Source organism: Salmo trutta, chromosome 21 (genome assembly GCF_901001165.1).
Source record: "Salmo trutta chromosome 21, fSalTru1.1, whole genome shotgun sequence".
Taxonomy (NCBI): domain Eukaryota; kingdom Metazoa; phylum Chordata; class Actinopteri; order Salmoniformes; family Salmonidae; genus Salmo; species Salmo trutta.
The window spans coordinates 34,147,906-34,163,069 of record NC_042977.1 but is presented as its reverse complement, the minus strand read 5'-3'; the positions used below and the strand labels follow the sequence as shown (position 1 = coordinate 34,163,069).

General features: G+C 41.5%; 2 protein-coding genes across 4 annotated transcripts; one reads left to right on the top strand and one right to left on the bottom strand.

The window, feature by feature from the left end:
* Nucleotides 1–10,768: 10,768 nt before the first annotated feature.
* Nucleotides 10,769–11,929, top strand: LOC115157229 (guanine nucleotide-binding protein G(I)/G(S)/G(O) subunit gamma-5). Its single transcript, XM_029705311.1, has 3 exons — nucleotides 10,769–10,932; nucleotides 11,326–11,476; nucleotides 11,651–11,929. The coding sequence occupies exons 1-2, from the start codon at nucleotides 10,798–10,800 to the stop codon at nucleotides 11,449–11,451; spliced, it is 261 nt and encodes an 86-aa protein (XP_029561171.1). The 5' UTR covers nucleotides 10,769–10,797; the 3' UTR covers nucleotides 11,452–11,476; nucleotides 11,651–11,929.
* A 57-nt stretch (nucleotides 11,930–11,986) lies between these two features.
* LOC115157228 (sterile alpha motif domain-containing protein 13) lies at nucleotides 11,987–15,071 on the bottom strand. Of its 3 annotated transcripts, none has more exons than XM_029705309.1 (5): nucleotides 14,906–15,071; nucleotides 14,287–14,410; nucleotides 13,483–13,525; nucleotides 13,262–13,373; nucleotides 11,987–13,169 (listed from the first exon to the last, which is right to left on the bottom strand). In XM_029705309.1, the coding sequence occupies exons 3-5, from the start codon at nucleotides 13,518–13,520 to the stop codon at nucleotides 13,020–13,022; spliced, it is 300 nt and encodes a 99-aa protein (XP_029561169.1). In that variant the 5' UTR covers nucleotides 13,521–13,525; nucleotides 14,287–14,410; nucleotides 14,906–15,071; the 3' UTR covers nucleotides 11,987–13,019. The 3 variants fall into 3 exon arrangements, with proteins under 3 accessions (XP_029561169.1, XP_029561168.1, XP_029561170.1); XM_029705308.1 differs by having other exon boundaries at nucleotides 14,291–14,410; nucleotides 14,906–15,070; XM_029705310.1 differs by lacking the exon at nucleotides 14,287–14,410.
* Nucleotides 15,072–15,164: the final 93 nt, after the last annotated feature.

Below are 15,164 nucleotides of genomic sequence, written 5' to 3'. Positions count from 1 at the left end.
TGGCTTTCGGACAAGATGCCTCGCATGGTTATCCAACTCAATGGATTCGCCATTCACTGAACGGACAGGACATTGGATTCAGGGAGATCGAAGAGGGGTATGCCTCTTCATCAACAGCAAATGGTTTGCTGTCTATAGCGCAGTGGAATACCTGATGGTCAAATGCTGACTTTTCTACCTCATGAGTTTTTAGCTGTTATCGTGACTGCTGTATACACTGAGTTAACCAAACATTAGGAACACTTTCCTAGTTTTGAGTTGCACCCCCCTTTTGCCCTCAAAGTCTAAATTCATTGAGACATGGACTCTACAAGGTGTCAAGAGTTTCACAGGGATGCTTGCCCATGTTGACTCCAATGCTTCCCACAGTTGTCAAATGGCTGGATGTCCTTTGGGTGGTGGACCATTCTTGATACACATGGGAAACTGTTGCGCGTGGAAAAACCCAGTAGAGTTTGTCACTTGACACCAAACCGGTGTGCCTGGCACATACTACCATACCCTGTTCAAAGACACTTAAATATTTTGTCTTGCCCATTCGCCTGCTGAATGGCACAAATACGCAATCCATGTCTGTCTCGAGGCTTAAAAATCATTCTTTAACCTACCCTTCATCTACACTGATTTTGAAGTGGATTTAACAAGTTACATCAATAAGGGATCATAGCTTTCACCTGGTCAGTCTCATGGAAAGAGAAGGTGTTACTGTTTTGTATATTCCTCAGGACAAGAAAAACAAGCTGGCACTGAACGAACTGTACAAGACTATAAACAAGCAGGAAACCATGCACGCGGAGGCTGCTTTTCTGGTTGCTGGTGATTTTAATTCCGCATCATTAAGGCATGTGATGCCTACTTCCATCCACACGTCTCCTTCGTCACTAGTAGCGATAAAGTCCTAGACCACTGTTATTCTACTAACAAGCGAGCATATAAGGCCCCCCTTTGGTAAATCAGATTGACTCTATCCTCCTAATTTCCTTTCAAAGTGAAAATGTTAAAGGAATTCCTGCTTGAGAGTAATGATTAAATAATTCTACCCTGAATTTAGGGATGTGGTCTATATAGCCTGTAGAGTGAGTAACTAAAGGGTTAAGCATAGGTCTCATGAGATCCTTCCAGACTCACATCAAACATCTCCAATCTAAAGTTAAATCTAGAATTGGCTTCCTATTTCGCAACAAAGCATCCTTCACTCATGCTGCCAAACATACCCTCGTAAAACTGACCATCCTACCGCTCCTCGACTTTGGCGATGTAATTTACAAAATAGCCTCCAATACCCTACTCAACAAACTGGATGTAGTCTATCACAGTGCCATCCATTTTGTCACCAAAGCCCATATACTACCCACCACTGCGACCTGTACGCTCTTGTTGGCTGGCCTTCGCTTCATAATCGTCGCCAAACCCACTGGCTCCAGGTCATCTACAAGACCCTGCTAGGTAAAGTCCCCCCTTATCTCCGCTCACTGGTCACCATAGCAGCACCCACCTGTAGCACGCGCTCCAGCAGGTATATCTCTCTGGTCACCCCCAAAGCCAATTCCTCCTTTGGCCGTCTCTCTTTCCAGTTCTCTGCTGCCAATGACTGGAACAAACTACAAAAATCTCTGAAACTGGAAACACTTATCTCCCTCACTAGCTTTAAGCACCAGCTGTCAGATCAGCTCACAGATCACTGCACCTGTACATAGCCCATCTATAATTTAGCCCAAACAACTACCTCTTCCCCTACTGTATTTATTTATTTTATTTTGCTCCTTTGCACCCCATTATTTCTATTTCTACTTTGCACTTTCTTCCACTGCAAATCTACCATCCCAGTGTTTTACTTGCTATATTGTATTTACTTTGCCACCATGGACCTTTTTTTGCCTTTACCTCCCTTAACTCACCTCATTTGCTCACATTGTACATAGACTTATTTTTCTACTGTATTATTGACTGTATATTTGTTTTACTCCATGTGTAACTCTGTGTTGTCGAACTGCTTTGCTTTATCTTGGCCAGGTCGCAATTGTAAATGAGAACTTGTTCTCAACTTGCCTACCTGGTTAAATAAAGGTGAAAAAAATAAATAAAAAATTGACTAGGATAGGAGAGGAATGGGGGTCTGTGTGTTTGAGTAAACACCAAGAACTGTTAAACTGTGGATGACCTGACCTAGCTACAACTCTGAGAGTTTATGATCTGAGAGGGAGTACCCCTCGAGGTTTCCCTAATCTCAGAGATATGAAACTGTTGGCTGGGTAAGAATTTATGGTGTTGAGAGTTCTGGGGACGAACAATTAACTCTCCTTAGTGTAGTGTGTAATGTGTGTGCGTAAATGAGGAGCCTGGTATATAATAGATGTTTTGTGTATGAACTGCAGAGCGCTCTCCTGAATAAACTATTCTGATTCTTGTAAGCTGGGCCTCTGTCTGTGTTATTAAACCAGAATCTTACACATTCTGGATGGCAGACTGAGTATTTTAATTGAAGTTAACATTGAGAACATAATTCTCATATCAGAAAATGTTTTACATTTTTGCTAATTCATTAAATGAAATACAGATCAAATGTACATAAGTATTCACCCCTGAGTTATTAATTTGTAGAAGCACCTTTGGCAGTGATCACAGCCTTGTCATCTTGGGTAAGTCGATCACCTTTGCATATCTGGATTTGGGGATTTTCTTCCTTTTTGATTTTTTTTTTTTTTCAAGCTTCTAAAACAAATCTCAGCATTTTTAGAATAATGCTGTAACGTAACAAAAATGTGGAAAAGTCAATGGGTCTGAATACTTTCTGAAGACACTGTAGATCTGTGGAAGGGTATGAAACTGTGTTGAACGTCTCCAAGAGCACAGTGTTCGGCCAGCTTTTTTCTTTCACCAATCTACACACAATACCCCAATGACAAAGCAACATTTTTTTCTTCGTGTTTTGCAAATGTATTTAATATATCTGCGTGTAAATAAGCATTCAGACCTTTTGCTATGAGACTTGAAATTGAGCTCTGGTGCATTCTGTTTCCATTGGACATCCTTCAGCTGTTTCTACATCCTGATTGGAGTCCACCTGTGGTAAATTCCATTGATTGGACATGATTTGGAAAGGGGCACACCTGTCTATATAAGGTCCCATAGTTGACAGTGCACATCAGAGCAAAAACCAAGCCGTGAGGTCGAAGGAATTAGTCGTAGAGTTCCGAGACGGGATTGTGTCGAGGCACAGATCTGGGGAAGGGTAGCAACATTTTCTGCAGCATTGAAGGTCCCAAAGAACATGGTGACCTCAATCATTCTTAAATGGAAGAAGTTTGGAACCCCCAAGACTCTTACTAGAGCTGGCCACCCGGCCAAACTGAGCAATCAGGGGAGAAGGGTTTTGGTCAGGGAGGTGAGGTGAGGTGAGGTGAGGTCACTCAGGCCTTTATGGTAGAGTGGCCAGACAGAAGACACTCCTCAGTTAAAGGCACATGGCAGCCCGCCTGGAGTTTGCCAAAAGGCACCTAAAGGACTCTGACCATGAGAAACAAGATTCTCTGGTCTAATAAAAGCAATATTGAACTTTTAATTAGGATCCCCACTAGCTCTTGCAAAAGCAGCTGCTACTCTTCCTGGGGTCCACACAAACATGAAAAATAATACAGAAAGCCATAATACAGAACATCAATAGAAAAGAACAGCTCAAGGACAGAACTACATAAAAAAAATGTAAAGGCACACGTAGCCTACATATTAATGCATACACACAAACTAGGTCAAATAGGGAAGAGGTGTTGTGCCGCGACGAGTTGCTTTCTGTTTTTTTTAAAACCAGTTTTGCTGTTTTATTTGCGCAATATGAGATGGAAGTTCCATGCAATAAGGGCTCTATATAATACTGTACACTTTCTTGAATTTGTTCTGGATTTGGGGACTGTGAAGAGACCGACCCCTGGTGGGATACGTGTGTGTCAGAGCTGTGTGTAAGTTAACTTTGCAAACAATTTTGGATGTTCAACACATTGTTTCTTTATAAAAATAATTGATGCAGTCAGTCTCTCTTGGCTTAGAGTTGAGGAGAGACTGACTACATCAATTATTTTTATAAAGAAACAATATCAGCCCTCTGACAGCAATTAAGAGCAAAACATGCTGCTCTGTTCTGGGCCAGCAGCAGCTTAACTAGATCTTTCCTTGCAGCACTGGACCACACAACTGGACAATAATCAAGATTAGAAAAAAACTACCCTGCAAAACTTGCTTTTGCTAGTGTGGTGTCAAAGTAGAGCATCTCTTTATTACGGCTGGTGTGTATTGGGAAGTTCATGGTAGCTATCTAGTTTCTTAATTTGGATCCCGCGACGCAGTTGGCATCAGTTGCCGGGGCTGCTTGTCTCTCCAGTGAGACAAGCAGTCCCGACCAAGGATGGGTCTGAGGAGCTATTTGGCGTCACAGCTAGCTAGCAGCTAGACTAGCTGCGACACCAAATAGCTCCTCAAAGAGACAGGCTCTGTGGCCTGAATGCCAAGCGTCACGTCTGGAAGAAACCTGGCGCACGTCTGGCGCCATTCTTCCTATGTCTTTCCACTACCGACCATTCCAGTCCATGACCCTCATCCTCTCACTCCATACCAACAGAACTGACACCCATATTGTTCGCATTCCAGCACACGGTGGTGAAAAGTACTTAAGAGGTTAAGTAAAAATATTTAAGTACTACTTAAGTCATTTTTTGGGGTATCTGTACTTTACTATTTAAATGTTTTACTTCACTACATTCTTAAAGAAATAATGTACTGTTCACTCCATACATTTTCCCTGACACCCAAAAGTACTCGTTACATTTTTACATGAAAATGGTCCAATTCACACACTTATCGAGTGAACATCCCTGGTCATCCCTACTACCTCTGATCTGGAGGACTCACTAAACACAAATGCTTTGTTTGTAAATGTTAAAAATGCACGGAGGCTTGCTAGGCAATTAAACCGAACTTCAGATTAACATTTGCTAAACTATCCCATCCTCTTCGCCAAATGTTACAAATGCAGGGAGGATGTCACAAGAATTTTCAATCCCAATGATAATAACTAACAATCAATAAGCTTTGAGCAATCCCCAAGGTTTGTAAGACCCTGGGTTTAATAATAATTAGGCAAAGACTCAACTTCTGCAAAAGGGTCGTACAGTTTATTCACGAGAACGTTCTGAAGTCCATAATACAAAGACATCCATTTTATAATTCACTCCCTACTTACATACACACGAACAGAGGTATCCTACACACATACACACGAACAGAGGTATCCTACACACATACACACGAACAGAGGTATCCTACACACATACATACGAACAGAGGTATCCTACACACATACATACGAACAGTGGGTGAGTTGAATCCACTGTTTATCACTACCAAGCCGGCAGTTCCATTCCTCCGAGATTAGAGGAACCTTGAAAATACTCCCTGTCCTATCATAGGTTTCTCAGAGTTCTAGCCAGGTCGGGTCACACACAGTTGAATTGTTTTCCGTATTTTCTTAGACACACACACACATACACACACAAACTTCTCTCCCTCACATGTCTTTGCTGAACCTTATTGGACTTATGTTTAGTACTTTAATTATTCATTATACATGCTACATAATCGAATGATTACTAATAGTTACCTTTGTCTACTTATTCATTATATCGGTTACATCATGTCATAATTGCGTTTCAGGGTGGAATTTTTTTAGTCGTTACCTTTAAGCATGTAATTCCCTTATCAGAGGATTGTTGTGAAATTAATCTGAACTAGTGATGGGTCGTTCGCAAACGAGTCGGCTCTAAGAGTGAAGATATGAATAATCAAAATATTTAAATGAATAGAATTAACTAATTCAAAGAAATATATATATATTTTTTAATTCTCAAGCGCACACACATCCGTTCTGTCTGCTCATACTAACAGCCTCACCTGTTGTCCCTGTCAATCAAACACGCAGTGTCAACCAATGAACCAAAGATGCATGAGGGAGGGCCGAGCCAACTCACTCACAGTCACACACTTAGCAGCCGAGGAGAGGGAGGACGGACAGCTGTGAAAACAACAGCTGGAAAATGAGTTGGAAGCACAGTAGCATTTGGATGCATTTTAATAATGTAGACAATGTTAGAGCACAGTGTAGAATTTGCCAAAACAAAATCTCATATAAAGCCGGTTCTTTGCGAACTGTGCACCCAACTGTGAAGCTAGCTGTAGCGGAGTTTCGAGAAACTAGCGGGCCTGCTAGTGATAGTGGTGGAGCCAGCGTATCCACTCAGTCAAGTAGGCCTGCTCTGCGACCCACAGCTTCGCAGTCTTCTATGGACCAGTTTATGACAAAGTCTATATCTGTAGCAAAACAAGGCCAAATTGATATTGTATTGGCTAAAATGATTGCCACCGATTTCCAGCCATTTTCGATCGTGGAGGACAGAGGTTTTAGAAATTATAGCAATAGTCTAAATCCAATGTACACAATTCCAAGCAGGAAAACCCTTTCAAAATCACTTATTCCACAACTGTACGAGAGCACACAGGCTTCAGTGTGGGAAAGAGTCCAAAAAGCTACTGCAGTTTGCATTACCACTGACTGCTGGACATGAAGGGTAACCACTTCTTACATGTCGGTTACATGTCACTTCATTGAAGATTTTTTGATGTCTAGCTGTCTTCTGGACTGCTTTGAGTTCAGCGACAGACACACCTCAGAGAACTTGACAGAGGAACTGTTGAGTGGCCAGAGAATGGCAAGTAGATGGAAAAGTGGTCTGTTGTGTTAGCGACAATGCAGCTAACATAACCAAAGCCATGAAAATGTTTCAATGGACCCATCATCCATGTCTGGCCCACACAATCAACCTAATTGTAAGAGATCCTGCTCTTGAGAAGTTAGCCTTCAGTGATGCCAGAGCGATTGATGAGGCTCTTAGGCACCAGGGCAACAGGAAGAAGAAAGAGCAGATGGAGCAGAAGCACCAGCAGTAGTGCCACAAACGTCTGTTGACGAGAGAGCAACTGGGGATGCTGTTGACGAGAGAGCAAGTGGGGATGCAGCACGAAGGTATCCCTCAGCAGATGCCATAATGGAGGTCAAATCCTATTTGGAGGAGCCCCTCTTCTGAGCTGGTGGGAGACCAAGGCCTCTGTCTACCCATGGCTTACTAAAGTCATGACAGGGAGAGACTGCATAGTGGCCACGTCTGTTCCCTCTGAGAGGGTCTTCTCGATAACGGGACAAATAATTACTGAGAGAAGAAACCGCATCAGCCCCTCAAAAAGGGAGGTAGCTTGCATTTCTGAATGCAAATCTCTCATAAAAGCAAAATATGGTCAGCATTGCTGTGCGCTGCTAGTTAAAACATGGCAATAAAGAGAGAAAAGAGGGACCAGTTTAATGTTTTAAGTGGGATGCTGCAGTTTTGCACATTGTTATTTATTTTTCTTTGATGTGGTGCAATATTATATTATGCTGTTCAGATTGCATATTTTTTTTTATGTTACATTTATATGCACTTTGTTTATATACCATAATGAAACCGCAGAGAGCAGGTCTCGAACCCTCGACCTTCTAGGCCGAAGTCCAGCGCGCTATCGACTGTGCTGCAAAAGCATGCTAAAGCGGCAGTGTCTATTTCCGCGGTTATAAACACAGGGGCGTTACAATACATTAAAAAGTTGTACTTTAAATGCAAATGTTTGATAGCATTCTTTTTCATAAACAAACAATGCATTTTTAAATACATTGTGGTTCATTTAATAAGAATCGTTTTAACACCAATCATAGTCAAACTATCGCAAACTGTTTGACTTGAAAAAATACAAAACAAATTATTTTTAAGAGCCGTTTGGGAGCCAAAAGAGCCGGTTCTTTTTGGTGAGCTGAGCCGAACGAGCCGGCTCACTGAAAAGAGCCGGAATGCCCATCACCATTGAACGTCTTTACTTCGTACAAAACTCACGCCTCCGTTCACGCACCGTGCCTGATACATTCTTAAAGCAACAGTATTCAATACTCAACTGAGCTAAGACACCATATTACTGAACACAACAGTAAATTATGAGTGTTGGTGTGCCCCAGGCTATCCGTCAATAAAACAAACTGTGCCATCTCGTTTGAAAAGATTCATACTTTTACTTTTGATAAAGATTATTTTAGAAATTACATTTACCTTTGATACTTAAATATACTGCTCAAAAAAATAAAGGGAACACTTAAACAACACATCCTAGATCTGAATGAAAGAAATAATCTTATTAAATATTTTTTTCTTTACATAGTTGAATGTGCTGACAACAAAATCACACAAAAATAATCAATGGAAATCCAATTTATCAACCCATGGTGGTCTGGATTTGGAGTCACACTCAAAATTAAAGTGGAAAACCACACTACAGGCTGATCCAACTTTGATGCAATGTCCTTAAAACAAGTCAAAATGAGGCTCAGTAGTGTGTGGCCTCCACATGCCTGTATGACCTCCCTACAATGCCTGGGCATGCTCCTGATGAGGTGGCGGATGGTCTACTGAGGGATCTCCTCCCAGACCTGGTCTAAAGCATCCGCCAACTCCTGGACAGTCTGTGGTGCAACGTGGCTTTGGTGGATGGAGCGAGACATGATGTCCCAGATGTGCTCAATTGGATTCAGGTCTGGGGAACGGGCGGGCCAGTCCATAGCATCAATGCCTTCCTCTTGCAGGAACTGCTGACACACTCCAGCCACATGAGGTCTAGCATTGTCTTGCATTAGGAGGAACCCAGGGCCAACCGCACCAGCATATGGTCTCACAAGGGGTCTGAGGATCTCAACTCGGTACCTAATGGAAGTCAGGCTACCTCTGGCGAGCACATGGAGGGCTGTGCGGCCCCCCAAAGAAATGCCACCCCACACCATGACTGACCCACCGCCAAACCGGTCATGCTGGAGGATGTTGCAGGCAGCAGAACGTTCTCCACGGCGTCTCCAGACTCCGTCACGTCTGTCACGTGCTCAGTGTGAACCTGCTTTCATCTGTGAAGAGCACAGGGCGCCAGTGGCGAATTTGCCAATCTTGGTGTTCTCTGGCAAATGCCAAACGTCCTGCACGGTGTTGGGCTGTAAGCACAACCCCCACCTGTGGACGTCGGGCCCTCATACCACCCTCATGGAGTCTGTTTCTGACCGTTAGAGCAGACACATGCACATTTGTGGCCTGCTGGAGGTCATTTTGCAGGGCTCTGGCAGTGATTCTCCTGCTCCTTCTTGCACAAAGGCGGAGGTAGCGGTCCTGCTGCTGGGTTGTTGCCCTCCTACGGCCTCCTCCACGTCTCCTGATGTACTGGCCTGTCCCTGGTAGCGCCTCCATGCTCTGGACACTACGCTGACAGACACAGCAAACCGTCTTGCCACAGCTCGCATTGATGTGCCATCCTGGATGAGCTGCACTACCTGAGCCACTTGTGTGGGTTGTAGACTCCGTCTCATGCTACCACTAGAGTGAAAGCACCGCCAGCATTCAAAAGTGACCAAAACATCAGCCAGGAAGCATAGGAACTGAGAAGTGGTCTGTGGTCACCACCTGCAGAACCACTCCTTTATTGGGGGTGTCTTGCTAATTGCCTATAATTTCCACCAGTTGTCTATTCCATTTGCACAACAGCATGTGCAATTTATTGTCAATCAGTGTTGCTTCCTAAGTGGACAGTTTGATTTCACAGAAGTGTGATTGACTTGGAGTTACATTGTGTTGTTTAAGTGTTCCCTTTATTTTTTTGAGCAGTGTATATTTAAAACCAAATACTTTTACTCAAGTAGAATTTTACTGATTGAATTTCTCTTTTACTAGAGTCATTTTCTATTAAGGTATCTTTACTTTCACTCAAGTATCACAATTTAGTACTTTTTCCACCACTGCCAGCACACCTGTTACTTCACAACTTTTTCTCGATTTCGTCCGCACTACTCGCCGCCATTTCCCATTAACTTCTTAACACATTTCTGCAATAGCGAAACAAGATTTAACGAAATCAAACAACTCTCACTTGTAGTCAAACAATCAGTCACATTTTAATTGAATTAAAAAAAATGATTTAACCTTTATTTAACCAGGTAGGGAAGTTGAGAACAAGTTCTCATTTACAATCGCGACCTGGCCAAGATAAAGCAAAGCAGTTCGACACATACAACAACACAGAGTTACACATGGAGTAAAACAAATATACAGTCAATAATACAGTAGAAAAATAAGTCTATATACAATGTGAGCAAATGAGGTTAGCTTCTAGACTCCTCCTTACACAGTTTAACCGAGAACGTGTCTCTCTAAGTCATGTCCAAACAATTGAATTGGCTGATAGGTGCACTCCAATCAAGTTGTAGGACATCTCAATGATGACCAAAGGAAATTGGATGCACCTGAGCTCGATTTGGAGTGTCATAGCAAAGGATGTGAATACTTGTAATTTAAATATTTTTATATTTCATTTTCAATATGTTTGCAAACATTTCTAAAATCATGTTTTCACTTTCATTATGGGGTATTGTGTGTGTATATGGGTGAGAGAAAAACATATATATTTAATGAATTTTGAATGCAGGCTCTAACACAACAAAATGAGTAAGCCAATGGGTGTGACTACTTTCTCGTGTTTATGTGCTACTGTAATTTATAGTATATTTTTACTACTAATATATTAATTACTGCTGGCAAGAAAGGCGTTTCACTACTTCTGCACGTGACAATATTTTGAAAGTTGAGTCGCGGTCGCTTACTGAGCCACACTGCGACTGCGCAGAAGATTCAAAACCGGATGTGTGATCAACTATTCGATTTGTCTCCGCTTCTTTTCTACAAAATAGCAAAGATGTCTGGCTCATCAAATCTCGTTGCGATGAAGAAAGTTGTCCAGCAGCTGCGTTTTGAAGCGAGCATCAACAGAGTGAAGGTAATGTATTTCACACTGAAACATACTTGATAAACCTGCTCAGGGAAACTAGTCAGCTAACATCAGTATCTAGCTAACAGTGGCTAATAGCTAGCTAAGGGCGTGGAATCCAGGCACAGAAATGGTGTTCTTGCGATAACCCAATATTTTGCTTAATCGTCTCTAATGGAATTGGAATTGTCGGTCATTATTGAGTGTGGCCTACCGCCCTAGGATCATTCATAGCCTAGTTTACGGATTTGTGTTCACACCTGATAGCTAATATTGGCAACATCCATTCAAGGGGGATAGTTGTAGGAGTCTTTAAAACTAGCAATGAGTGCAATGTTACCCGTTGCAACAGGTCGTTTTTTTTGTTCACAACTATATTCCTGTATTATGGTTTCTGTTCAGGTGTCCCAGGCAGCAGCAGACCTTCAGCAGTTCTGCATGCAGAATGCCCTCCAGGACCCCCTACTCACTGGGGTCTCCTCCAGCACCAACCCCTTCAGACCACAGAAGGTGTGCTCCTTCTTGTGAGACAGACAAACCACAGCATTATTTGGTGAGTCTCCCCTCTTGTCAAAACAAAAATTTTCTCTTCTGGTTGTGTATGTAGTCCTTCATTGGCCTGGAATCCAAACGGAATCAGTGTGGATTGCAGACTAGTATTTGGTTGCAATGCAGAGAAATTCAAGATGCATGCATGTGCTTATCTCACTCTGTTCCTGTCTTGCAGGCCTTTGTTTTGATGCTACAGGGAAAAAGTTGACCTCAACACTGCTATTCATTTCTCATGGCATTCCACTGCCACAGAATCTCATGAAGTGTAGAATAACATTTCAGAAATCATGTAAGGAAGACTTGCCATCTATTTTCAGCAAACCACCTTAGAGGAAATGATTACAGGTTTATTTTTCATGGCACAGGATGGTTTTCAAGTAAATTATTGTGCCTTTTTTCTATTTTATTCATTGTTGACTTTTTGTATTTAGAAATTAAAACATTCGTCTTTCTCTACATGATTGTTTGCGAATTGTTCTTTGGTCAGACTGAGTGCTATCTCAAATCATTAGATGCAAGTAGTTTATTTCATAACAGAATGCAAACAGAGCACCTTAACAATACAAAAGGGAAAGTACTACTTTTGATAAAAACATCCATATCCAAAACAATAAAAAAAGCCACCCTTTTAAAGATGAAAGAATATGGTAAATAAGGAAATCAAAGAACACTTATTAACCTATATTCCCCACCCCCAAGTGCTTAAATATACAGTCTGGGATCTTAAGCACAAATTCTTAACATATCATATGAAATGGGTGACACAGTACACAAACGGGGACCCGTTTTGGCTTGTAAGCACCACTTTAAAAACTACAGGCTGAAATTATACAAAGTTCCCAGAGCATCACTTTAAATAGATAATTGATGTACATGATGCTTAAAGATACTGATTTGATCATCTAATATTCGTAGTGGCTCATTAGGGAAAAAATTCAGTGATGGAGAAACAGTAATTCTAAGACTATGGTTCAAACACATTTCCTCCAACTAATTACCATGCAATTTTTTCTGAAATCAAAAACGTGTTCAAAAGTTCGTATATAATGAAAATATCAAGACAAGGTTAGGACATTTATCAGCAGGTCAGACATCTAGTGCATCTTTGCGTCCATCTGAAAAGGACTGTCCCCCTAAATTAACCAATTCAGTTGAATCCACTTCAGTAGCATGCTTGATTAGAATATTTTGAAACTAACTCATAGAAGAAAAAACCTGTACAGTGTACTTTAAGACCTGTAAAATAATTTTATTCAAATAAAGGAATCAAGTCCTTACTTTCATAAACCAATATCATCACTTAACTAAAAACTGTATGATCACTGCCATGTCTTTGTAAATTAATTTCACGGCGTAAACCATTTGGCATCGGTCATCACTTCAAGTAAAAGAACATTGACTTTGCATAAGGATGCAAATAAGTTTTCTAAGCACCAACATCTTCTGCTGTCCATAAACGTCTTCGGCCTGGTCTGTCCGTCCAGCCTCTCAACCCTCCTCCATAGATGACTGTCCTGTTGCACATGGAAGAGCATGGGGTGATGCTATGATGCATTAGCATTACTCTTCAGATGCTGGGTCTGGAGTGGCTTCACATGGTACTCGTAGATCTTCAGTGCTGGCCCCAGTTTGATGGACAGGCCTGTCAGGACATCGTTCCGCGTCATCAGAAGCAGAGACTTTCCATCGATTTCCTACGAAAAGAAGGGATTGGGAAGCTCTGACCCATGAGAGAGAGAAGAATGTGGAACTTGTAAGGTTAGTAAATTATGTTCTGTTCATTTACCTGGTCCTGGAAAGCAGTAGCCTGCTCTTCAAATCCTGCAGCTTTGAAATAGTTAACGACATCAGTAACCGCCCAGTCAGCAGGATCCGGCAGCTGTCCGTTCTCCACCTTACTAGAAACACAGAACAGAGAGGACAGGATAAATGGGTATAGGGACAAGGCAGAAGGCCAATCTTAATCTCATCTATAGCCTCAGAAGGAAGACCACCCTCTAAACTTACGGCTTGGCTTCCACTGATCCATTGGTTTTGTTCTCCATTCCAGCTAGTAAAATAAAAAATAAAAGTTAGATTTGTAGAAAACAGAAAGCAAGAATGTAATCCAAAACTAGATTAGGTTTACTAAATAAACCCAAGGTCTGTCATGAACTGAATACATTCACTACTTGCATGAAGTTTGTTCAATATAATACGATGTGTTGAGAGGTTATCTGGAAATTGATCAATTGGGTTTCTGAAACCAACTACAGAGCATCTGATGTACTGAGTGTTGAATAGAGAAGCCAGAGTTGATTTGGAACAACAACAAAAAAATCAATGATGCAATACTGACATGCATGAGTACTCAGTTGCTAAGCAACATGGATGTGGAGAACTTGACACTGTTGAAATAGTAGGGTAAAAATGCATAGACCAGAAAGTGCATTTAATGATGCCCAAAAAGCACAGTCTTCATTGGATGATGGATATGGGCCATAAAGGGTATACATAACAAACGTGGAGGATATGATCATCCCATCACAGTAGTGGGCACACTGGAATACAAAGAGAGGTATGTGGGTTCATTAGTTGTGGATTCTGCTCTGATCAAAAGCCAAGGAACTCGTTGTGCTCAGATGAGTCAATTTCAAAGACAGAGGAGCCATTTAAAGTCCCCTTATCTGCATTCTTAGAACTTCCCTATTCAATGAACATCTTCTACATGACCATGTGGTTTTATCATGAGCTGTATAGTCCAGAATTTACCCAAAGCCAATCTGTCTGTATTTGTGAAGCATTGCATATAGTTCAGTATTAGCTACCTACCTACCAATCTACCAGATGCTACCTACAGTCTTGGATTTTCAGCAGGTTATCTTTGGATGGCCAATTTCCACCAGAAACTTCACTCTCACAGTTCTAACTTTAGACACTGCATTTCATTCAGGACCTATGCACATCAGTGGAAAGAAAGATCGCGGATCGTGACGATATTGTGGACAATATTACAATGTGTAACATAAATCAGATGCAGCATGAAATATGGAGTAACTCATTACAATCTTGGAATAAGGAAAGCGCAATTCAGGCTACTTTATCTATTACTATAGCTTGATACCTTAAATTCTCTTATTGACACCATGAGCATTTCTTACTGACTTTTTTAAAAATGTATTTTTTTAATCTCATCTAACATGTTATACGTTTTGTCAATAAGTATGTCTTGCTAATGCAGTGTTTCCCAAACTCGGTGCACGTTTTGTTTTTTGCCCTAGTACTACACAGCTGATTAAAAATAATCAACTAATCATCTAGCTTTGATTATTTGAATCAACTGTGTAGTGTTAGGGCAAAAAACAAAACCTGCACCCCTTGGGGTCCCGAGGACCGATTTCGGGAAACGCTGCGCTAACGTGTTCCGCTTCAGTCTATATTTGACACTTACCTTTTTATTGTTTATTAGTTGGCTTCGTTGATAGTTCTTCTGACAGCGTAAATGAATATCCTGTTTATTCACGAATGTATGCCTGGCGCGGCGCAGTTTATTCGATCTATAAACGACCTAAACTCCTCAAACTAATTCAATCATTCTGTTCTAATGTTGAAAGGATCTGTGAATTGTCATGCGCCGCCTAGACAATACGCTCGTGAACAGCCGCAACATTCTCGAACCTGACTGGCCAGTTCACCAGAGGCAAAGGCGG

Bases quoted from the DNA above. Each gene is read 5' to 3' on its own strand.
- LOC115157229 (XM_029705311.1), top strand. From the start codon at position 10,798: ATGTGTGATCAACTATTCGATTTGTCTCCGCTTCTTTTCTACAAAATA. The intron at 10,933-11,325 runs GTAATGTATTTC...GTTTCTGTTCAG, and splicing joins CGAGCATCAACAGAGTGAAG to GTGTCCCAGGCAGCAGCAGA.
- LOC115157228 (XM_029705309.1), bottom strand. From the start codon at position 13,520: ATGGAGAACAAAACCAATGGATCAGTGGAAGCCAAGCC. The intron at 13,374-13,482 runs GTAAGTTTAGAG...CTGTGTTTCTAG, and splicing joins GGATCAGTGGAAGCCAAGCC to TAAGGTGGAGAACGGACAGC. The intron at 13,170-13,261 runs GTAAATGAACAG...TTCTTTTCGTAG, and splicing joins CTACTGCTTTCCAGGACCAG to GAAATCGATGGAAAGTCTCT.